Source organism: Chiloscyllium plagiosum, chromosome 4 (genome assembly GCF_004010195.1).
Source record: "Chiloscyllium plagiosum isolate BGI_BamShark_2017 chromosome 4, ASM401019v2, whole genome shotgun sequence".
NCBI lineage: Eukaryota > Metazoa > Chordata > Chondrichthyes > Orectolobiformes > Hemiscylliidae > Chiloscyllium > Chiloscyllium plagiosum.
Genome location: NC_057713.1, coordinates 91,350,303 through 91,374,594, shown reverse-complemented (window position 1 = coordinate 91,374,594; position 24,292 = coordinate 91,350,303). Strand labels below are relative to the sequence as shown.

The window sequence follows — 24,292 nt, the reverse complement described above, 5'->3', positions numbered from 1 at the left end:
ATGATGCTGCTATTGACCTTTAAATCTTGCAAGAACACGTTACTTAATGCAGACAACAGCTCCATTCCAGAATGTATGCTGTTTCAATCCACAATGTTCTCATTAAGTCAATTTCACTGCACCCATGCAATTGCACTTCTTAGAGCGTTGAGTGTGGAGAAGACCACCCAGATTACTAATAGGACCAATGCAAAATATTTTTGTAACAAAAACAATTGAAGAGATGGAGAATTTCAGAAAGATTATCTGAAAGACATCTGCACCAAAACATTGCATGTCCCACAAAGCAAGAGAAAATTTGCTTTCACCAATATATGATACCAGAATAGATTCTTGGTGACCCCAAAGTTGGTCTCAGAATTGCTTACATTGCTGTAGTGTGTTCTCTAAAGGTGCACTATTCCAGGATATTTGGTCAAAATATCTTGATGACAAATCAGTTTTGCCTTCAATCAGGCTGTTGTTAGGAATGTAAATTGTCCTTTGACTCCAAATTTTGTTTTAGTTTCGTGTTAACTTTTCGAACACTTAAAAATATTCCTAGGTTTTTGCTACTATTTGTACATTCCAAACATTTTTACAAAATTACAATTGCACCCAGTCAGTCCACCCCATTGTTGGGTTTCCTGCATTTACCTGTTAGTTCATGAAAACAGCCTCATTAACAAATGAGTTATTTTATACGCAAAGTCTTAAATTTGCTGTGGGTAGCGTGTGTATGTGCTCAACAATAATGGTTGAAATTGCTCTCTGTATTGCTTTTGCAGGACCATTAGCACATCTTATGTTAACCTGGAGTGACGGAGAGAAATTTCAAACAGCTAGGTGGAAGAAGACAGTATTGGACTGAATGGCCTGTATCTGAGCTGAGAATTCAATGCAGAACTGTTCAAATGCAATGATCTCACGATGCATTTTTAAAGCTCCCATTAGGAAATAGAAATTTTTTGAAAAGTTAACATTAATTTTTAACATAATTAATTCCCATTAAAGATACAAAATGGTACTTAAAAGAAAATATGAACGATTGCGTGTGCATTAAAAGCCACTCCATCCTTAAGTCAGTAACGTGAGCACTCAGCATATGGTGAAGACATAAGTGGTGTTTTAATTGAATGCAAGTATGCAGGGCTGCCGTTAGGAGAGCAGACTGTTTTGTTTTGCAGCAGAGACAGCAAGGGTTGTTTCCTACTGGGAAGAACAGCAGTGCTAGATGTAATAGCTTAGTGGTGTTATTACAGTACATAAGCCTTTGATTAGAACACAGACTGAAGGAGTTCCCAGCTGGATTTAGCCGCCTGGCCTCTCTGAAGCACTTGTTACTCGTTGACAGATATAGAAATGAAGTTTTAAAAACATTTGGATTTTCGGTTTGTTTTTCTTTATTGAGTCCTGATAGCAACGTGACTTCTACAACCCTTATTTACTGCTGCTATGTATTTTGTGACTGGAGTCCAGAATGCAGCTGTGTGGGATAACAGATTTGATGCACTTTACCTTCAAAAGCGCTATTGATATGTGAAAATTGGTGGTTGTTTACATCTACCTGCTTTTGTACAATATTTAGAGGTCACAGTTTGGAAATTATACTTACATGCCCTGGTCGACCCAGGGACCACTTTTTTCCCTCTCAATTTGCTCAAAGAGCCCTTTCGGAAACAATAACTTTGCCGCATAATTTTAAAAGTTCTGCTGTGTTTTTGATCCACTGTTAACACCAACCAATACAGTGCTACTGGCCTGACAATCCAAATTTGTCTTTGATCTGCCCCTGCATGTCTCTAGGCAACCAGGGGACACCAGCGTGGTGACTCAATGTCGTCATGCTGCTCTCCCAGCTCAGTGCTTGCGTGATCAGATTGAGAAGTGTTTTGAGATCTGCAGCATGGTAAATGCTAAATTGAGCTCAGATCTCTCCAGCAGCCAGTTAATATCAGAGGCATGCCATGGACACAATGGGAAATGTAATATTGGAATGATATTTGTAAAGAAACCAGGTACAGCCTAAGTGCAGAGCTGATCAATAGTGTCCCAAGCTGCACGATTTCAGTTGTAGTTCTTCCATTATATAAGCTTCAAGTGATCAGTTAAATTGTATTTCAGCATAGTCAGAAAGGTCAAGATATTTTAAACCACAAAGATAATGGTTGCACTGCAGATACAAAGCAGTCTTTTGTGGTTTTAAAGATTAAAATCTATTCTGGACCAAAATCACCTTTTCAGTGGCTAAGTAGTTGTTTGTAATATTCTGAGACTCAGGTCCATTCATTTGTCAGACTGTGCTTGGATTTTGATGGAATTCTGGTTGCGGTGTCTGGCAGAGCTGGGCCCATTACAAAGTGAATGCACGAATCATGAAGCTCATTCACTTCAAATGTAAAGTGCTCATATGCAGGAAACATTACTTCCAGTGAAAATAAAGTTGAAGCAAAAATACAAATGCTGGAAAAGCTCAGCAGGGCTGGCAGCATCTGTGGATTAAAAAAAAAATCTGAGTTAATATTTTGGGTCCAGTGACTCTTCCGCAGAACTGAGGCAGTTATGGAAAAGTTGCTTTTTATACAGAAGATAGGATGGGAAGAGGGGAGTAATAAGTAAATGATACATGAAGATAGAGCCCAAAGAGAGAGAAGAACAGTTGGATAAAGGAGTTGCCAACAGTCAGCTGAGGAGAATGAATAGCTGCTAATGGGGACTGTTGTAGCTAACAATGTGTTGTGTGTAATGGAAGACCATGTGATAGCAAATCCTGGTGTGTGGTGGTGGGGGAGAGGGGGGAATGCTGGAGGTGGGGTGGGGGGGGAGGGTGTGGAGGGTTGGGGTAAGGACATGGGAGAAGGTACCATATGCCCTAAAATTGTTGAACTCTATATTGAGACCAGAGGCGGTAGAGTTCCAAAGCGGAAAATGAATTGCTGTTCTTCCAGTTTGCGCTGAGCTTTGCTGGAGCACTGTAGCAAGTCTGAGACAGAGATGTTAGCCATGGAACAAGGTGGTGTGTTTAAGCAGCAGGCAACTGGAAGCATAGGGTCTTTCTTTGTGGACAGAACGTAGTCTGTGAACTATCAGTAAACCAGTCTATGCTTCAGTTCCCCAGTGTAGATGAGATCACATTGTCAATTAATGCAGTAGACTAGATTAAGTGAAGTGCAGGTAAAGTTCTGCTTCACCTGGAAGGTATATTTGGGCACTTGGATACTGAGGAGGGAGGAAGGAAATGGACTGATGTTCCATCTTCTGTGATTGCAGGATAAAGTGCCATGTAGCTGTGGGAGGTTGTCGGGAGGGAAGGAGGAGTGAACCTGGGCGTCTGGAGGGAATGGTCCTTGCGGAAGGTGGACAAGGAAGGGGAGGGTAGAGGAATATATTTGGTGATGGCTTCCAACTGGAGGTGATGGTAATGCCAACTAATGTTCCTCTGGATATAGATGCTGGTGGGATGGTAGGTGAGGACAATGCAGACCCTGTCATTGTTGTGGAAGGGAAGAGATGGAGTGAGAGCTGAAGTCCGAATGATTGATTGGACCGGATTGAGGGCCCTGCCAACATAGCGCTGCGGAATCCTTGGTTGGGGAAGAAGGCGGACATTTCAAAGGTCCCCATGTTGATGTTGGTATCATCAGAACAGATGCAACTGAGACTGAGGAACTGGGAGAATGGAATACAGTCTTTCCAGGAAGCAGGGTGTGAGGATGTATAATCTAGGTAACTGTGGGAGTTGGTGAATTTTATAGTGGATATTGGTGGCCAAGCTCTCCATAGAAATGGAAACAGAGGTGTCAAGGAAGGGAAGGGAGGAATTGGACATGGACCAGGTGAAGGTGAAGGTGAGGATGAGTGGAAATTGGAAGTGAGTTTGAAAAACATTTCCAATTCCGAATGAGAGAGGGAAGTAGCACTGATGATATCATCAACATACTGGTGAAAGAGTTGTGGGTGCTGGCTGGAATAGGACTGGAACAAGGAATACCCCATGAAGAAACAGGCATTTCTCGGGCCTATGTGGGTACCCATGGCCACCCGTACAAACTTAAGAGAGTGAGAGGAGTTAGAAGAGAAGTTGTTGAGGGTGAGGACATGCTGGGCCAGGCAGAGGAGGTAGTGGTGAGTGGGTCATTTCAGATCTTTATTCCAGGAAGGAGCGGAGAGCCCTGAGACCATCTGGTGGGGGATGCATGTGTAAAGGAGTTGCACATCCATGGTGGAGAAGAAGCGGCTGGAGCCTGCAAACTGGAAATTCTGAAACAGAAATAAAGTGTCAGAGGAACCGCAGATGTAAATGGGAAGGGACTGGGGAGACAAAAATTGAGTCCAACTAGGAAGAGATGAATCCAGTGGGGCAGGAGCAGGCAGAAACAATGGGTCTGCCTGGGCAGTCCTGTTATGGATTTTGGGAAGGAGATAGAAGTGAGCTGTATGGAGCTGGGGGTCTATGAGTTTGGAGGCAGTGGAGGGGAGGGATCACTAGATAAAATGAGGTTAGTGACCATTGTGGACACAGTAGCCTGATGTTCCTTTGTTGGGTCATGGTCCAGGGGGAGGTGGAGAAGGTATCTGAGAGCTGGTGCTCAGCCTCTGCAATGGAGAGGTCAGTCCGCCAGACAACAACAGCACCATCCATGTTGTCAGCCTTAACTACAAAGTCAGGGTTGGATCTGAGAGCATGGAGTGCTGTCAGTTCATGGGGAGATACAGGGTAACGAATGAGAGAGGCAGAGCAATTGAGGCGACCCATGTCACGTCCACAGTTCTCAATGAACAGGTCAAATGCAGGTAAAAGGCCAGAGGAGGGGTCCAGGTGGAGGGAGAGGTTTGGAGGTGGGCGAAGGGGTCTGTAGGATGGCGAGAGGACTCTTGTCCAAAGACAGGTTGATCTCTGATAAATTCAGGGTGAAATTGTTGAGGCCACAGAGAAAACCGTTGCCAGTAAAATAATGTGTCCTATGAAATAATACTGAATGACCATGAAGCCAGTGAAAGACACCAGTAAGGTGCAAATGGAATGGTATAGATTCTACTGAAAATCATTGATGTTAGAAAATTACTTGGAAAAAAAACTGCAGGAATATACCAAACCTTTCAGCCTTCTCATCTTTGAGGCTTTTTATTTCCATCCTGCAAGTTATGATCTGCTTTCAAAGATTGTCTTCTCCGACTGTTCCTGTTTTGCTAAGTGGGGCACTAAGTTTGAACGCAGTGTGAGAATCATTAAGTACAGAATCTAAAACTTACAAGGTAGCAAAACTGACATGCTGTACTGGTGTCAGTTTCAGAATTAACATTTTGGTTCATGTGCTTCTAATAATCAGTGACCCTTACTTCATGTGCTTTCCACAGGAAATGAATACAGCAGAAATTACTTTGACCTACAGATGTATGAGGGAATAGACCCAAGGCAGTGTAGGATAGAGGTCAGCACAGAAGATGAGTGTGAATTAAGTATGTAATTTCTTGTCATTATATTCTCTTCAAATCACTTTAATGAGGTGGGAATGACCGTTTGTGGTCTAGCCTACTTTTACGGTTTTAGGATCATAACTTGTTTTCTTATTAAAAGTTAATGCTGAAAGTGTATTTCCAATGTGCCACTTCAGATGTGTGAGATAACTGAAAACATGCTATGTGTTAGTAGTCTGATATTAATATATTTAATGTTAAGCTAAACTGATGATTGGATTCATTTCATGTTTTAAATTAAACTGAGGTGTTTGATGTCTTCATATGAAACTCTTTGACCATTTTCTCGAGGCTGTTAGATGGTGTTTTAGAAAACCGTGGCATTAAAAATGAATGAAATTGGCCCAAATTTTAATTCTTGTCGCATCAATTAACCACCATCTCATTCTTTCAGGCTGAGAACAAAACCGATAAATCTTCTGAGAAATTTCTGAACATTAAGAGGATTTTGACTAATTCATAGGATCTAATAGGATGATTTCTTTAAGACAAACAGAAAATCTGATTTGCTGTTTAATGATACTGATTACGCTTCTTCTAAGTAACATTGCTCTCTGGCTGATTTTGATTTTCAGAAATACAGGCTGAGGTCATTGAAAAGCAGCTGCAACTTGCAGATGTTGAAATTTGGAAGAAAAAAATGGCTTTCCTGAGACATGACAAAGAATAATTAGCTTAAAAACTCTGGTGATCAGATCTGAGGCAGGACTCCCCAATTCATTATGGATCTGGTCAGAAACCCCAAACTGTAAACTTCTAGAAACAAAAACTGGAAAAACTCAGCAGGTCTGACAGCATCTAACAACTTTCCAACAATTTCTGTTTTTGTTTCTGATTTCAAGCATTTGCAGTTCGATTGGCTTTTTTGTAAACTCCTAGATGAGAAAAGCTGAACTTCGCCCACTTTATTCACCCACTCAAACAATTGGTTGCAATTTTTTTCCTGATCCAAAAGAACCTACTTTTTAGATGGAGCCAGCTGTCTTGAGTTCATATAAAGAGTGAGTTTATTAACCACTGAACATGAGATGACTTGGTAACATAATACAGATTAAATAAGAGCTGAGTTCAAAAAGATAAACATTAAAAAAAAGATACCTGAACAGTCTGTGAATTATTTGGGAAGAACAGATAGTTGAATGTTGTGGCTATTACAATGGAGACGATTGCATTGATTGCATTGCATTGACAGTAGTAGTTGATTATTGATATTTGACATTCTTGGTTTTGTAGGCTGAAAGAAATTCCTTTGCCTTGATTCCTTTTATTAACTATGTTGCAGCATTTGGAGCGAGAAAGAGACTTTCTTTTGCATTGCTGCTAGCTAGCTGGCTTCTAGCATGTAGAGTGAGTGAGTGAGTACCTTCACCTGCAACACAGGGATCCCGAGGGGTAGCTTTTCAGTTGACACACTGAAGTTTGAACCCAGACTGATGTGAGAACATTCAGTCCCATCAATACATGCCAACAGAGTTGAAACTGGCTTTTTAACTTTAGATGGAGCTAGCTTTCTTGAATTCATATAAAGAGTGAGTTTATTAACCACTGAACATGAGAAGACTTGGTAACATAACACAGATTAAATAAGAGCTTAGTTCAAAAGGATAAACATTAAAAAAGATACCTGAATAGTCTGTGAATTATTTGGGAAGAACAGATAATTGAATGTTATAGCTATTACAATGGAGATGATCCATTGTGTTGACAGTAGTAGTTGATTGTTGATATTTGACATTCTTGGTTTTGTAGGCTGAATAAAATTCCTTTGCCCTGATTCCTTTTATTAACTGGGCGGCACGGTGGCTTAGTGGTTAGCACTGCTACCTCACAGTGCCAGAGACCCGGGTTCAATTCCCGCCTCATGCAACTGTCTGTTTGGAGTTTGCACATTCTCCACGTGTCTGCATGGGTTTCCTCCGGGTGCTCCGGTTTCCTCCCACAATCCGAACAAAATGTGCAGGTTAGGTGAATTGTCCATGCTAAATTGCCCATAGTGTTAGGTGAAGGGGTAAGTGTAGGGGAATGCGTATGGGTGGGTTGTTCTTTGGAGGATCGGTGTGGACATGTAGAGCTGAAGGGCCTATTTCCACACTGTAAGTAATCTAAACTCTGATTCTGTACATGCTTCAAAGGGAACATTATGAACAAACGTACAAATATACAAACATGGAATGAGAGAATTAGCCCTTTGACCCTGCTGTACCACTCACAAAATATGATCAGATTTGACTTTAACCTCAACCCTACATTTCTGCATAATCTCTCTGATAATCTTTTATCCCTTTGGAAATCAAGAATCTATCTACCTCAGCTTTAAAAATGCTTAAAGCTTCCGCATCCACTACCTCTTGTCAAAAGGAATTCCAATGACTCACAACCATCTGAGAGAAATAAAAAAACTCATCTCTTTGTCTTGAATGGGTGTCCGCTTATTTTTAAACTATGACCCCTACTTCCAGATTCACCCACAAGATAGCATCCTTTCCACTTATACCTGCTCATGTCTCCTCAGATCATTGTATGTTTCAGTTAGGTCACCTCTGACTCTTCTAAACTCCAGAGGATACTGACCTAGCCTGTCTAGCCTTTCTTCATTACGAAGTATATCTGCAGTTTGGGATATAATCCACAGGGGGTGGCTTGCTGTTGAGTAAGTGGGTTATTAGCCCCTTGTTATCTTTGTAGTCACAAGCAGTCACAGTCCAGTCTGTTTGGACTTTATGTGACACTTTTAAGTGTTACATCCTATTGGTCCAACAAAGCATTTCAAATGATTAAAAGCTGCAGTTATTTTGTCTCTCTTGCAGTCCTCTTTTTTTAAAAAAAGACATTTTTCGAATTAAGACCTAAAACACCCTTAATATTTTGAGGTCCGACCTGTCATTGTAATATTTGCTTTGAAGAAATCCGATTTATTTTAATTTCATTGAAAAAGTGTTGAATTTATCCAACAAAAGCCTCAGTCAATATTATCTTTTCAATCCTAACTGGACTGTTTTGAGTTGTGGATAGGGTGTCTGCAATTACATTTAATTTCTTGGTAATGTGGTTGACTTTTAAGTGGGTGCAGTTAAGGAAATCCCCTTCATTGGAATAGTCCAGCCTTTGGGTCTTAAACATTTCCACAAAATTAATGGATTGTGGTCAATATAAACTATGTACCCATTTTGGGTAGCACGGTGGCTCAGTGGTTAGCACTGCTGCCTCACAGTGCCAGGGACCCGAGTTTGATTCCCACTTCGGGCAACTGACTGTGTGGAATTTGCATATCCTCCCCATATTTGTGTGGGTATCCCCTGGGTGCTCTAGTTTCTTCCCACAATCCAAAGATGTGCAGGTTAGATTAATTGGCTATGCTAAATTGCCCATAGTGTTCAGGTGCATTAGTCAGGGTAAATCTAGGGTAGAGGAGTGGGTCTGGGTGGGTTAGACTTCAGAGGATTGGTGTGGACTTGTTGGGCCAAAGGGCCTGTTTCCATCCTGTTCGGAATCTAATCTAAATCTCAATGTGTTTAAGAGCCAGTCACGCATTGAGGGCTTCTTTCTTTGCAGTGGAGTATCAGCTTTGATATTTGTTTAGTTGGTTGGAGAAGTACCCAACTGGGGTCCCTACTCTGGATTTGTTTTCCTGAAGGAGCCCTAATCAGGTGTACTCACATTGCTGGCTACTTTAAATGTTTGTTCAAAATTTGCAGTTTCAAGTAGAGGCTCACTCATTAGAATGGCCTTCAGCATTTCAAAAGCAGTTTGGCATTCCTCAGTCGATACTACCATTGCTATTTTCTGTCGTAGGCCTGTCAGTAGTGCAGCCACTGTACTGAGGTATGGGACAAACATGCAGTAGAACACACACATTTCCTGCAACGTTATGAGTTTCTGTTTATTGTGGGAATGAGGTACTATTGCTTATATCTATGCAGACCTGGGCAGTATTCACCCTTGAGCCATCATGTGCCCTAGATAGGTAACTAGAGTCCTAGCGAACTCGCCTTTTGTGACTAGGTCACTCTTGTCTGAATGAGGGCTTCTGGTTTCTCTAGTCTGTTTCCCCAACGCCATGGTACAATAGGGGATTGTACCATTGATGCCTGTAAACTAATCCAAATAGTGTGAACCCAGTGGACTCATTTGGTCAGTTCCCTCTAGTAAAAAACAGAAGGTCCCATTCTTTATCCTAGTCATGGGGATACTCATGGCAGTATATCCTAATGTTTTTAGAGTCTGATAATGCCATTCCAGCACCCCCTGTGACCGCAGGTGAGAGACTGAAGACTTCCACTGGGTCACACCCAGGTTATTGAGAACTTCCTGGAATATTTTGGATGTGAAATCTGAGCCCTGAACCAATTGGATCTTTAAGGGCAGGCTGTACCAAGTGAAGAATTGGTGCAATTCAGTTGCCACTGTTTTAGACAAGAGTTAAGAGTGTGCTGCTGGAAAAGCACAGCAGGTCAGGCAGCATCTGAGGAGCAGGAGAATTGATGTTTCGGGCAAGAGCCCTTTATTCCACTGTTTTAGACAGTATGGTTCTCTGGAACAGCCTCTGGTTAGCGACATTCAAGCTGGCAAGGTTATACTAATAGTTCCATTTTGTTTGGGCATGGCTCAGTAACACCTTGTTAGGTGGTTCCCCGAATGCCAGCGCAGGGATCATCGGCGCAGGTTTTATTGCAGGTTGGGGTTTTCCCACAAGCTGGCAACTGTGGCAGGTTCTGTAAAGTCTCACTACATCCTTACTGAGCTGGGACTAGTAAAAGCATCAGACAGTGCAGGTGTGGGTTTTGTGCTCAGGCACTGGAGGTTTGTGCGCTAGTCATAATATTTCCCCACGGTACCTCAGCAGCACCACCACCTGGCAGATCACTGTCCCCACCTCGTTTGCAGGTTTATGAGAGGGTCTCTATTTCCACATCAGCACCTCATTTTACTAGAGTAACATTCAGGAGCAGCTTCAGCCCCAGCTTCAGTGTGAGCAGTCTGAGCTGGGCTTTGTAGCAGTGGGTCAGCTTGCTGGGCTGCTACCAATGAAGTTCTTACCTCCTTGGGGACTTCTAGACTCTAGGAAAAGGTTTCAGAGAAGCAGACTACAGGGTCTTCTGCTCGCAGTGCAAGCTCAGTCCCACTAGCTGAGCTTGCCTGGCCATGGACTGTATGACAACATGGTCAGCTCAAGCACTTTCTCCTGTAGTTGTTTGGTGTCCCTGAACTTAAGTTAAATAGAAAACTTTTTTGGGATGGCATGGTGGTTCAGTGGTTAGTACTGCTGCCTCACAGTGCCAGAGACCTGAGTTTGATTCTATGAGACGTCAATAGGCTTCGCAGAGACAACAGGGGATGATATGACCTCTGATCCTGCAGGTTGTTGCTATTGAATAGACCGGTCCTGACCACAGGCAAACTAGGTATGAGTCTCATAGCCACTGGTCCTGACAGCAAGCTGCACTCCAGATTTACCCGGTAAAAAGAGATGAGCATGTACCCATCTTTAATCACTTTTGCCAGCACCTTGGCACTTACCGCTGTCTTTGGCAGGAAGGCCATGCTTTTTTGCAGCAGTAGAGTTTGGCTAGTCCTGGTATTCCTTAGTATCACTGCACACTTGATCACCTCACCCTGTGGAAATGTTGCTCCTGTTCCTTTCGAGACAAATTCTCAGTAGCTGTCAGGGATTTGTTTAATCTCATCCACACTCTTAGGAGTACCTTTGCGGGTATTTGCAACGACAGTCTGGTCACAGCTGCGGCCTGGTCAGCTATGCCGTCTGACTGGCTCCCATACTCTAGACAGGCTGCGTCTGCCCCGGGGAATTCTCCTGGTTTTTTCCCATATGGCCACAGGCAGGCTTCTTGACCTCATCATTCTTCTCAACAGCATCCTTTCTGCCTTGAGGAGGGCTCCCAGCATTTCCCTGTCTATCATGGGTGCTCAGTTCCCTCTCACCCTCTCCTTTCCAGTTGGTAGGGGATGACCAGGAGAGGGTTTCAAACAGTGGCTTGTGGATCAGCTCATAATCATCGGCCAGTGTGGATGCCTGTCTCGACCCAGTCACAATTTGTTCCTTGAGGTGGATTCTTATCGGAATGGAATTGTTACACTACTCATGGAAAGTTTTTCCATTGAGGCGTTTATAAATCTCTGTAAAAGTGCTAGTACCCACTGGTCAAAAGCAAGCTGATTGAGCCTTTCAAGTTTCAGGTTCATGTGTCCAGCCTGTTTCCTGAGGGGATGGAAATTTTGTCAGTATACCAACCGGTACCCACTTAAGGTGGCCATTTTTTTTGTTGCCTCATGACCAGTGGCACTTTTCTCAGGCAAGAGGGAGCCAATCTTGTGACCTTTCCCCGAAAACTTGCTCTGCATTATTAAAGATCAATGTCGGACTGGCCATTTTAATTGCTCGACCAGCTATTTGAAAAATGTAAAGTAAGCTCTACCTCAAACTTATAAATTAAATCAGCAAATCAAGTTGCTCCCATCCTCAAGGTCTGAGTCAGTAGTGTCTTGATAGGACACAGCAGGATTCTTGACCCTGCACATGCACACAGATTAGAAATAAGAGGTGAATCCAAAAAGATTAAAATTTTTAAATATGATATATGATCAATCTCTGAAGTATTTGTGAATAGCAGATAGTTGAACATAACTGCCATTACAGTAGGGTTGGTGACAATTCGCCACGGCAGACTCACCGCTGATGATTAGCCACTGCCCGTTCGCCATCAGCATTTCTCCATTGCGGTCGTTTGACCTCTGGAGACTACTCGCCACCAGAAATATATATATGTACTGATTGTTTTCCTCCCGCCTGTTCTTTCATACTTCTCAGTCCCCTTTATTTATGCTACATATTGATAAACTACATGCTACATATTGATAAAAAAGAGGTAAAATAAATATAATTTTATTGGTTTATATATAAAAATGAGTTACAAACTTTAACCAGAAAAAGGAAATATGTTTTTAAAATCTTTATAATGGCAGTAAAGTCGCACATTAATATTAAACGATGAAATTTTAGTTCATTTGATAGTTGTGCGCTATTCCTCTCAGATATTCCAAACAATCTCTTTTACCGTATTCAAGAACAATGCAACACAAACACTATCTTAACCAATATAACGACAATTTTATATAGTTTAGATATGCTTGTTCTCTAACATTTTAAATGTTGTTGAATTTTTAAAAAATCTATTAACAAAAATAAATGGTTATTAAAACAAGTAAACGCTACCATCAATATTCAAAAAATACAACTTATTTGTGGTGGCGAATCATCTTCAGTGGCCAATGGGCGGTGGCTAATCGTCGGCGGAGAATCTGTGTGGCGAATGGTCCCATCCCGTTACAGTAAAGGTGGCTAGTTGTGTTGTTAATTTTTGAGAGTCTTGGTCTTGTAAGCTGATTGAAGGTCCTCAGTCCTGATTTTATAAAGCCCCTTTGCATGACTAGGATTGAAAGAATGTTCTTAAACTGACACATTGGGTTAATTAGTGGATAGTTTTCTGACAGGTGACCTTCACAACATACTAGAGCTCAAACACAGGCTGGTGCACATGAGAACATTCAGTCCTACTAGTAGACTGCAGTAGAGTTGAAGCTGTTTTTTTTTTAACCCATTTCTGTGTGCACTCTTCAAAGGGAAAATGCACAACGTGTCCACAGTTAGGGGGTATAGGAAGTGGCTTGTTGTTGAGAAGTGGTTGACAGCCCCTTGTGTCTTTGTAGCACAAGACATCACAGATCAGTCTCTTCAGTTTCTTTGAGACTTTAGGTGTTATACCCCATTGGTCCAACACAGAATTCTCCTCAATTTACACCTATAGTTATTTTGTCTCTGTATTGCCTTTTAAAGTCCTCTTCTAAAAAAAACACATTTTGGAATTGGGATTAAAATGCCTTGCATGATGAGGTTCAGACTCATATCACAGCAGAATGCAGTAATTGGCAGAGGAAAGAACAGCAACTTGTTTCTTACTTTCTAACCGTGTGGATGCATAGCCATATTACAATATAAAAAGTGCTCCGCAGGTGACAAACGCACTGTGCACAAACTGCCATCCCTTTAAGATGTGCACAGGCATGGCCATCGATAAATCTTTTGACTGTGCAACAAAATGAAACTAAACATTAAAGGCCATTGATATATATTTTAATTTATATGGCTGGAAATTGTTCCACATGCTGGGATTGTTTTCAGTCTGCGGTGCCAAGAATTGGAATCAAGCATCCCCAGATCAGCTGTAGAAAAAGCAGGGTGTCGCATAAATCTCCTCCTGCACGAGAAAAATATCCATGCTGAATCCATGTTCTATCAGGATGGCGCTGCATGCTGCTCTGGTCTTGTTGGGAAAGTAAGGCTACACAATCCTGACTCTTCATCCAGTTCTGTAATGTTTATGATGGACCAAAATGGCAATCTGAAATGAGTTGAATAGTGGCAAGTAATATTAAATTAAGTAATATAGTGAAACTAGTAGATGCATTAGAAGCTGTCATTTACGGTAATAGTTAAATAGCTGTGCTTTGTTTTAAAGACTATGTAACCGTGTAATAAGTTTGAATAATTGTAGTTAACTAGGTTTAATAATTAGTGGGTGACTTCTACACCATCATGCTGCAGTTTCCATGCTTTGCTCACAGTCCTTATAAAACTTAGAAGAAAATGGTTTCTTCTCTGTGGTCATTTTGTACTACCATATCAGTTGTCGTACTTCTCGTAACAAACAATAAATTGAGGTTCTGAGAGTGATTTGCATAAATCAAAGTTTGCTGCACTGTTTTTCTATATACTGCTACCAATGGGCTCTGCCAAAAGGACATGTCTTTCATTTTTCCATCTCTTTCCTGATAGCATAATTTATTGCACATTTTCCAGAGGTATTCGATTTCATTAGTATACTTCCTCTGTCCATTATTAAGTACAAAAATGCCCTGAGGGTAACTTCCCAGCCTGTCATGTCTATTAAATATTGTGCACCCACAAGTAAAAATGGTTGTGCATTACACGAGCAACAACAGGTTTGAAATACAAGTGTATGATTACATCATCCTATATTGAATATGAAGATATATGGCGGCTTCTCATTCTAATTAAAGAACTCAAATCATGACGTATGTATAATGACAGCCTAATTATGTGCATCTTGATTCTATAATTTGTTGCAATTAATGCTGAATTGTGCGTTTGGATCATGAATGCACTTTAGTAAATAAAAGGTGATATAAATTAATTTCTACTGTGTCACTTAAAATGTTTGGGGGAGCATGACTGCTTCTGTGGGGCAATTTTCCTCTTCAGGTCCCCTGAATTATGGGCTGGACAATTAAATTAAATTTAATCCTGCTTAAATATTACATTGGTCACTCGATGCTAGACAGTTCTTTGTGGTGTTGCAAACTCCTTTTATCCAGGAATGCTTTGAGGATCTGATAACATTATCGCAGGGCTACAATGCCAATTATTTTTGAAAAAATAACCTTTTTTAAAAACATGTGCACGCAAAACATCCAGGAAGAATGACTTACCTCAGCTCCAGTGTTGACTTTTTGAGCACAGTGCTGGCATGCTTTAGAAGAATGCAGGTATTAAAATTTTGCAACATTAAACTGTCTATAATCATAACACATTTGAACTCCAGGGCAAAGAATTCCCATTAGTATTGTGTCATTAGTAATAGTGAAGATAAAATCAGACTATGTTTGACATGGGTGAAAACAAATGTGGCAGATATACATGGGGGCTGGGGGAGGATGGAGTCAGGGGGGTGAGGCACAGGTTATTGCAAAGGGTTCTTTGCTAATTTATTTTTGCTCTTCAGCACCAGACAAGAATGATGACATGGACTTCTATCTAAAACTACTGAAGCTTCTGGAAGATGAAGAAGGAAGCCTGGAGGAAGGCATACCAGGTAGAATCTTGGCTGACAGTTCACCCTGCAAGCTTCTTATGATATGAACTGTTTAAAACAAAAAGCAATGCCACGCATGCATCTTACAATCAGTTCAAAATAATCTTTATAGGTTTTCCTTTCCAAGTTCCAACTCTTGTGTATTGACTCCTCATGTGCAACTCAGTGCACTGTATGATGTGTGTAAATGTGATGCAAGTAAGACATAACCACAAACACAAAAACGGTGGTCCAAACAAAACCAACTTCAATATACGTAGCACCCTTTAACACAATCAAATGTCCAGAAATGCTTCACAGGGGCAATGTAAAACAAAATATGATAGAAAAATCACAGGAAATATTTGAACAGATGTTCAATTATGGTAGTTTTAAAGAGTGTCATAGTTAGGAAAGTCAGAGAGGGCTAGGGAGGTCTAGTAAACATATTCTAGAGCTTAAGATCCAGGCAGCTGAAGGCATTGCCACTAATTATGGACGAATTAAAACTGGGATGCCCAGGAGGTGATAATTGTTGAGTTCAGATATCCTGGTAGATTGTGGGTTTGAAATGATTACTGAGTTCAGAAGGGTTGAGGACAAGGAAGAACTGGAAAACCAAGAGGAGAATTTTATAATCAAGATATGCTTGACTGGGAATCCATGGATGATGGTGAAGGAAGTTGGTGTGAGTTATGGCAGGTTTTGGCTGACCTTAATTTTACAGATGATAGTAAGTCCCATCTCATGTCTCCACCACACATCCAGACAGTGCATTTCAAATCCAAATCACTCCATGTAAGAAATAGCTTTCTCTCAAATCACTTTTCCTACATTTGCATATCACTTTAAATCTGTACCATCTCATTCTCAAAACTTTGCAAATGAGAACAATTTCACCCTATTGGCCCTGTCCAGACCTCTCATGATTTTGAAAACTTTTGTCAGATCTTCTCTTAGCCACTTTCCAACCTGGTCACTCCAATCAATTCTCAGAACTGAACTTTCTCATCCCTTGATCTGTTGCCATAAGCCACTTCTGCACTCTCTCCAATGCATTCAAGTCATTTGCTATATTGTGGAGCCTAGAATTGTATACAATATTCCAACTGTGGTCTTGTATAAATTCAGCATAACACAGTGATGCCAGTTTCTGGAGCTTTCAAGGGCTAAAGACATGACTTACCTCTAATTAGGTGTAAATAAATCTCAGGGAAACTGTATAGGGGTGAGGTTTAGTGAATTTCTCTGTGCAACCCCTTGCCAAAGAGCAGGGATCAACATGATAGGAAAATGCTGAGCAAACGAATCGGTACCTCTTAGGGGAAGAGAGTCCTAAGTGCTCCATCACAATTGTAGTAGAGTGGGGTGGGAACATCATTTTCTGACTCCGAGATAAGAATGTTACCGATGGAACCATGGCAGGTAAAAGAGGTATCATTCTATAATGAAGGAAGGATAAGGTCGTTAGTGTTTTATTCTTTGGTATTCCTTTGTTCAGGAAATATTTCAACTGGTAAAAATCACCTCCAGTGTAAATGATTCCTTATAGGTGTACTGTACTGTATTTAGATTTGGTCATAAAACTGCGTTCCATCACATGCAAGTTCAAAATCTTATATAATTGGAGGTTGGATTTGTAATGTTGTTGCTGACAAATCATTCACCTTTTTTTTGTTTTTGATGGGTGCTTGGGAAAGGAAATGGAAGAAGGTCATAATCCTGTAATCTGAAAAAGAATTATATTTTGATATTATGCCAGATGCTGCGTTGAGCTCATTTCAAAGACTATCAGACAATTACTTTCTCTGAAATCCATTTCTCGTATAAATACAAATAATGTGACAGAATAACAGCTTGTGTTTGACATCTTGCAATACGATTTAGCTTTAGATTGTGGAGGCATGGTACATGGCTTTTCATCAGAATCAAATGCATGAAAACATTCGGCCAATTTTACTTGATCGGTGTCATTGGATATTTTAGGAAAAAGCAGCTTAAAGATCATGAACACAGAGCATTAAATTCTCATTGCCAGTGTGCTTTTATTCTGCTGTAGTTCAGGAGCTCAGCAGCCTGTTGTTTAAGAAGCTCAAAGTCCTTTTACAATGAGGTTAGATGTGACAGTTTGTTGCAGTAATCATCCTCCAACTTGTTCTTGAAATGTGCCAGTGAGCTGGTTGCACCTGTTAAAGCATACCATGGTCGGGAAACCATTTAAAGCTTGGTGTCATTGGATGATTTCAGGAGAAGCAGCATCCATAACCTCTCATTTGAAGTATTTTATATTAAAGCTGCACTGCAGAAATCTATCAGTTCTTCAGAGGGGCAATCCTTTGCTTGCTTTGCCATGTCTATTGGAATCAGTCACACCGGCAATGTGTACCACACTGGTCTCATGCTCCTCAAGTTTATTTAGGTGGGTAGTGGTGAAGACTATGAATCTCGTGGTTAAGAAAGCTATGTTGATGGCAGTGTCCTGGCAAGTTCTATCCCATCCAAGGATTGGAGATGCCTTCTGTTTATCTGTCTTAGAAAACTTTTATTTTCCACTGATCAGCTCAAGTACAAATCCTGTATTTATTCTGAATAATTAAGGGATACAAAATCTAACTGGGACCCGGCATTGCTTCAACATGAAATAAGAATGCATGAAATAAATGGTACATCAGTAAGTAAGCAAACATGAGGTATTTGTGGGAGTTAGTACGCTTCACCTCCCACTTAGCCACAGAATCACATCAAGAGGAGTGTGTGTAGGGACCACCAGTGTTCCACAATTATCCAACACTCCCTACTGAGTTCAAGTAGCTGGTTGTGCACACCAGTAGCCATACCCTAGGATTTTGACTGGAAGCAAGAGTTTTGATTGGTATGGTGTGAATATTTCACATCTTCTGATGGTCAGGAAGGCAGAAGATCCTAACAAATTGAACAGTAACTTAGAAAACAACAAAGTTTACCAAAGGGTATAGTCATGAGGTTTAGGTAGGCAAGTTGCCAGTCACCTATAGAACATAGAACAATACAGCGCAGAACAGGCCCTTTGGCCCTCGATGTTACGCCGACCTGTGAACTATTCTCAGCTTGTCCCCCTACACTATCCCAAAATCATCCATGTGCTTATCTAAGGATTGTTTGAATCTCCCTAATGTGGCTGAGTTGACTCCATTAGCAGGTAGAGCATACCATACCCTTACCACTCTCTGCATAAAAAACCTGCCTCTGACATCTGTCTTAAATCTATCACCCCTCAATTTGTACTTATGCCCTCTCGTACAAGCTGACGTCATCTTCCTAGGAAGAAGATTTTCATTGTCTACCCTATCTAATCCTCTGATCGTCTTGTATGTCTCTATCAAATCCCCTCTTAGCTTTCTTCTTTCCAATGAGAACAGACCCAAGTGTCTCAGCATTTCCTCATAAGACCTTCCCTTCAGATCAGGCAACATCCTGGTAAATCTCCTCTGCACCTTTTCCAATGCTTCCACATCCTTCCTGAAAAATGGAGACCAGAACTGTACATAATATTTCAAGTGTGGCCGCACCAGCGTTTTGTATAGTTGCAGCATGATATTGCGGCCCTGGAACTCAATCCCTCTATGAATGAAACCTAATACACCGTATGCCTTCTTAACAGCACTATCCACCTGGATGGCAACTTTCAGAAATCTATGTACATGGACTCCAAGATCCCTCTGCACAAACACACTACCAAGAATCTTTCTATTGACCCAGTGCTCTGCCTTCCTGTTATTCTTCCCAAAGTGCATCACCTCACATTTAGTTGCATTGACCTCCATTTGCCAACTCTCAGCCCAATTCTGCAGTTTATCCAAGTTCCCCTGCAACCTGTAACATTCTTCCAAACTGTCCACTACTCCATCGACTTTAGTGTCGTCTGCAAATGTACTAATCCATCCACGATGCCTGCGTCTAAGTCATTTGTAAAAATGACAAACAGCAGTGTTCCCAAAACAGATCCCTGTGGTACACCACTAGTAACCATACTCCAGGCTGAATATTTTCCATCAAGCACCACTCACTGCCTTCTTTCAGAAAGCCAGTTTCTAATCCAAACTGCTAACTCACCCTCAATTCCATTCCTCTGCATTTTCTCCAACAACCTGCCATGTGAAACCTTATCAAAGGCTTTACTGAAGTCCATGCCTGTGCCCGAAACGTCGAGTCTCCTGTTCCCTGGATGCTGCCTGACCTGCTGTGCTGTTCCAGCAATAAAGTTTCATCCATGTATATCATGTCAACTTCCCTAAACTCATCTACATGCTTGGTCACCTTCTCAAAAAACTCAATGATGTTTGTGAGACATGACCTGCCCTTGACGAAACCATGTTGACTATCTGAAATCAAATTGTTACTTTCGACATGATTATAAATCTTATCTCTTATAATCCTTTCCAAAACCATTCCTACAATAAATGTAAGGCTCACTGATCTATGATTACCTGGGTCATCTCTACTGCCCTTCTTGAACAAGGACACAACATTTGCAATCCTCCAGTCCTTTGGTACTAAACCTGTAGACAATGACGATTCAAATATCAAAGCCAAGGGCTCTGCTATCTCCTCCCTAGCTTCCCAGAGAATCCTCGGATAAATCCCATCTGGCCCAGGGGACTTGTCTACTTTCACTCCTTCTAGAATTGATAACACCTGTGCGTAACTAACCTCGATCCTTTCTAGTCTAATATCTCGTACCTCATTCTTCTCCTCTACAATATTCTCCTTTTCCTGAGTGAAAACCGATGAGAAATGTTCGTTTAGCACCACTCCAAACTCCACAGGGTCCACATTCAACTCCCCACTTCTGTTTTTGACTGGCCCTATTCCTACTCTAATCATCCTTTTATTCCTCACATACCTATAGAAAGCTTTGAGGTTCTGCTTTATTCTATTTGCCAAAGGCTGCTCATGTCCTCTCTTTGCTTTTCTTAACTCTCTCTTTAAATCCTTCCTAGCTGATCTGTAACTCTCCATCGCCTCATCTATACCATCTTGCCTTATCAACACATAAACCTCCTTCTTCTTTTTAACAAGGGATGCAATTTGTGTAGTAATCCACGGTTCCCTTACCTTATCACTTCCTCCCTGCCAGACAAGGACATGCAATATCTGTTCCTTAAACCAGCTCCACATTTCCATTGTCTGCATCCCCTGCATTTTGCTACCCCATTCAGTGTCCTAATTCTTGCCTAATCGCATTATAATTGCGCTTGCCCCATCGATAACTCTTGACCTGTGGCTTGTACCTATCCCTTTCCATCGCTAAACACAACGTAACAAAATTATGGTCACTCTCTCCAAAGTGCTCACCTACAACTAAATCAAAGACCTGGCCTGGTTCATTATCAAGCACCAGATCCAGTGTGGCTTCACCTCTTGGACCTCACACACTATATGCTCCAGAATGAGCTCGTTAAAAATCCATGATAGCAAATCTTCTGACAGGAGTACCTAGAAGCAGCGCAGGAGGAATCAATATCAATAATAGCTGCTGTCCACCGCCCTACAGCTTTCTATCCATGTCCATGGCAATACATGTCACAACCAAACAGAGCTGAGATTGCTGTCTTTGTGTAGTCTAAATCATGACCTGTATTTTTATATTATGAATATCTGTAAACAGAGGGAAGAATTGTACAGTGACTTTTGAGAGATAACAATGCCCCTTAAAATATTTCAGCCTCTTAGGTGAATTTTAAACCCAGTTTTATCGAGGATTCTGCTGTCTATTCAGAGAATGCTTATTTCTACTCCCCTGTATTTGTAGAACAAGTCCACATCACTTCATAACTATCTTGTACAATGTAATGCATTTTGTGTGAAGAATTTAACAGGGGAAAATGTAATGGTTGTTTTAAATACGTGGAGCTCTTGAGGCTAGCGCTCTAACTAAAGGTCAAATTCATAAAGAAGCCATGGTGTAACGTGTTCAGGAGCACTTTCCATGTATCTAATGACAGAAACTACTGGAGCTTGCATGGGGCGTGAAAGCACTGGAGTTCACAGCAATATATTGGGCCTGCGGCAGGAGGTGGAGAGTGAGACGATCCCTCCTTATGTTGAACAGTTCGAGGAGAGCGTACAAGATGACGTGATTATGGTTGGCAGCCTTTCACTGGAACAGGTCAGAGCTAAGAACTAAATAACAATGTCATTTCAGCCCTCTCTGTTATTGTGCTGTCATCTCTCAGCACCCCACAACAAAATAATTCTTGTCATTTTCAAATGATTGTTGCAATTTACCTTAAAAATATCAATTTAGTATATTGCTTGTTTTATTGCATGACTGTATTTTTGCTGCAAATTTAATTATGAATTACAGATGTGGATCATTTGGAATTAAGGATTGGTGGTGCCCTCATTGAAAAATATTGAGAAAATTTGAATAGAGCGATCCACTAATAAACTCTTTTTTGTTTATTTTCTTCTATAAGAACTCCAGTGAATAATCTTTTTATTGAGAATATAAAATAGCTGAAAGTACTTTCAGTCAATAGCATTATAGACCAGCAAGAATTATTTGCATTTGTACAGTTTACTAGGATAAAAGAAAGGGGACTAATAGTGCAGTTAAGCGTTATGTTAAAACATTGAACAACAGAGCAATTACTCTTGTACCATGTTTGGTACTCATGAGCGTCAGAATCCATATCTTTTTTATGCCTGAATAGGCTCAAGATCAACGACAGAGGTTTCTTAATGCACACATTGATTGTCGGTCACAGGAGAAGCATCTGGTTCGGCGAGAAAAGCTGTCTGTCAAAACACAGGAGGAACAAACCAAGCAACGAGTGATGGCATTTGTAAGGGAAAAAACAAAGGTATCCTGGTCCCTTGCCGTGCATGCTTCTGAGTTTGTCTGTGGTTGAACGTTGAAATGTCGGAAGATGTTTACCATTAATTTCTTATCGAAATAGCAATGATTAGGCCCTAATTCCTATTTTTAATGAAGACCCAAAATGTTGGGCTTTTGAGATACATCTCCTCACTTTATGACAATTCATAAGTTACCATTGTTTCAACTGAAGCTTTGAAATCATTACAATAATCACTTCTTGTACCTTTATTGACACATTTCAGCAATATGTTTGCATTCAGCAGAAACTCTGGTCTAAATGTAAAACTATAAGATTGGAATAATGCACACATTAAATATCCAGTATAATGCTAGCAATGTGTGCTTCTGATCAATGGGATGTTTTGAGTTTTTGTATGATTTCAAGTGATTGTTATATGATGCAATTGTTTATTTTACATTTGTTAAAAAACAACTTAAGCTCATTTGAGTGTACTTTTTCTCTCAGCGGATCACATTTTGTTTGTCAAGTGTAATCAAATGGTTTCAATACCTGCTACATGGACGTTTTTGTTTTAGCAACAGGAATGTGCTTGGTTATATATAGTTTAGCAATTATGCTAGAATTTCAAAGCTTAAAAGATGATATAAATGGTTTGTGTGCTCTGATTAAATTTGATAACCCTGCTCTACATAGCTATTATGTTTCATGGTGTTATTGCAGAAGTGTTTGCTTATTTACTGATTTGTATTTGAGAGAAAATTTTACATATTTTGCCTCTTTTGTCTCCTTGGTGTACTCACCAATTTTAACTGAGGAAGTGGATGGTAGACGACTCTTAGGCCTCTAGTGATGTCACTTCAAATTGGTCTCCAGACTATTTTGTATGTGTTGCCACTAATACCATTTAGTTGTGTGTTTCTCCAGGGACCACATGGTCTGGTTTAGATGAGAATAGAATCCTTCTGATCTAACCAGAAGGGTTTCTTCTTACAAACAAGGTATGGTTTATTACAACTTGGCAACTCTTCACGTGTTAGAAGGAAATGGTATACATCATTACAGCGTCTTTTTGGAGGACTTAGTCTGAGGTCTAACACCCACAAAATTCGTATCATAGAAAGCGGACAGAGTGGAAGCAGGCCATCTGGCCCATCAAGTCCACATCGACCTTCTGAAGAGCATCCCACCCAGACCCACTCCGTATGTATAACCCCACATTTCCCATGGCGAATCCACCTAGCCTGCACATCCCTGGACACTATGGGCAACTTAGCATGGCCAGTCCACCTAATGTGCACGTCTTTGGACTGTGGAAGGAAACTGGAGAATCCAAAGGAAACCCACAAAGATATGGATAGAACATGCATTTTCCACACAGTCACCTGAGGGTGGAATCAAACCCGGGTCCCTGGCGCTATGAGGCAGCAGTGCTAATCACTGAGCCACCAAGCCCTCATAGTTACTCGTGTCGTCACCCTCTCTACCAGTCCTCATATTATTATCACAGTAGGTGATGCTAATGACACTCATTCCCTGTTAACCCTTTGGACCAGTAGATATGCATATGCAACATTAGCCCCCTGCCCCCCAATCTTTTCTTCAGTTACATCATTGTAATACCTTATTTATATAATTATGTTTACCATTGCCTAATCTCCCTCCAAGTCTCCACAAATTTAGACAATGCACACGTTTCAGTATTTTCCCAGAATGTGTTCATTTTGGACTTGGAACACTGGTTGTTTCTTGAGTAGAAGGTAGTGGTCGTGAATTATCTTCCTGATGATCTGGGATTCTCTCTGCAGAAGACATCATTCCTGTTTGAGATGCCGTTATTTTCTTCGCAGTACCTTGTGTTCCTGGACACTGCTGTTCTCTTCTTAGTAGTGAAATTCATGGAATTGTATGCTCACTGCCATACATCTGTTTCAGTGGGTATTTGTACACAATTCATCTATGTTTAAGCATAGAGCTATTCCTTTAACTTATTAACTATTCACAAGTAATCAAGGATGGAACCATATATCTTGTTTAATAATTTGAATATTTTTGGATTCACCTCACATTTCTAATCTGTATGCATGAGCAGGGTCAAGAATCCTATTCATTGGATGGTGAAACCAA

At 40.9% G+C, this 24,292-nt stretch overlaps 1 protein-coding gene across 1 annotated transcript; it reads left to right on the top strand.

Moving 5' to 3' along the window:
- The first annotated feature begins 3,879 nt into the window (after positions 1-3,879).
- LOC122549494 lies at positions 3,880-22,830 on the top strand. The gene is made up of 5 exons (XM_043689355.1): positions 3,880-4,069; positions 5,338-5,439; positions 15,276-15,365; positions 21,329-21,492; positions 22,040-22,830. Exons 1-5 carry the CDS (start codon positions 3,880-3,882, stop codon positions 22,235-22,237), a joined length of 744 nt encoding a protein of 247 aa, XP_043545290.1. The 3' UTR covers positions 22,238-22,830.
- Positions 22,831-24,292: the final 1,462 nt, after the last annotated feature.

Coding starts and splice junctions, on each gene's coding strand:
- LOC122549494 (XM_043689355.1), top strand. CDS start 3,880: ATGAGAGAGGGAAGTAGCACTGATGATATCATCAACATACTGGTGAAA. Junction 4,070..5,337: donor TAGAAGAGAAGTTGTTGAGG/GTGAGGACATGC, acceptor TGCTTTCCACAG/GAAATGAATACAGCAGAAAT. Junction 21,493..22,039: donor GCAGCCTTTCACTGGAACAG/GTCAGAGCTAAG, acceptor ATGCCTGAATAG/GCTCAAGATCAACGACAGAG.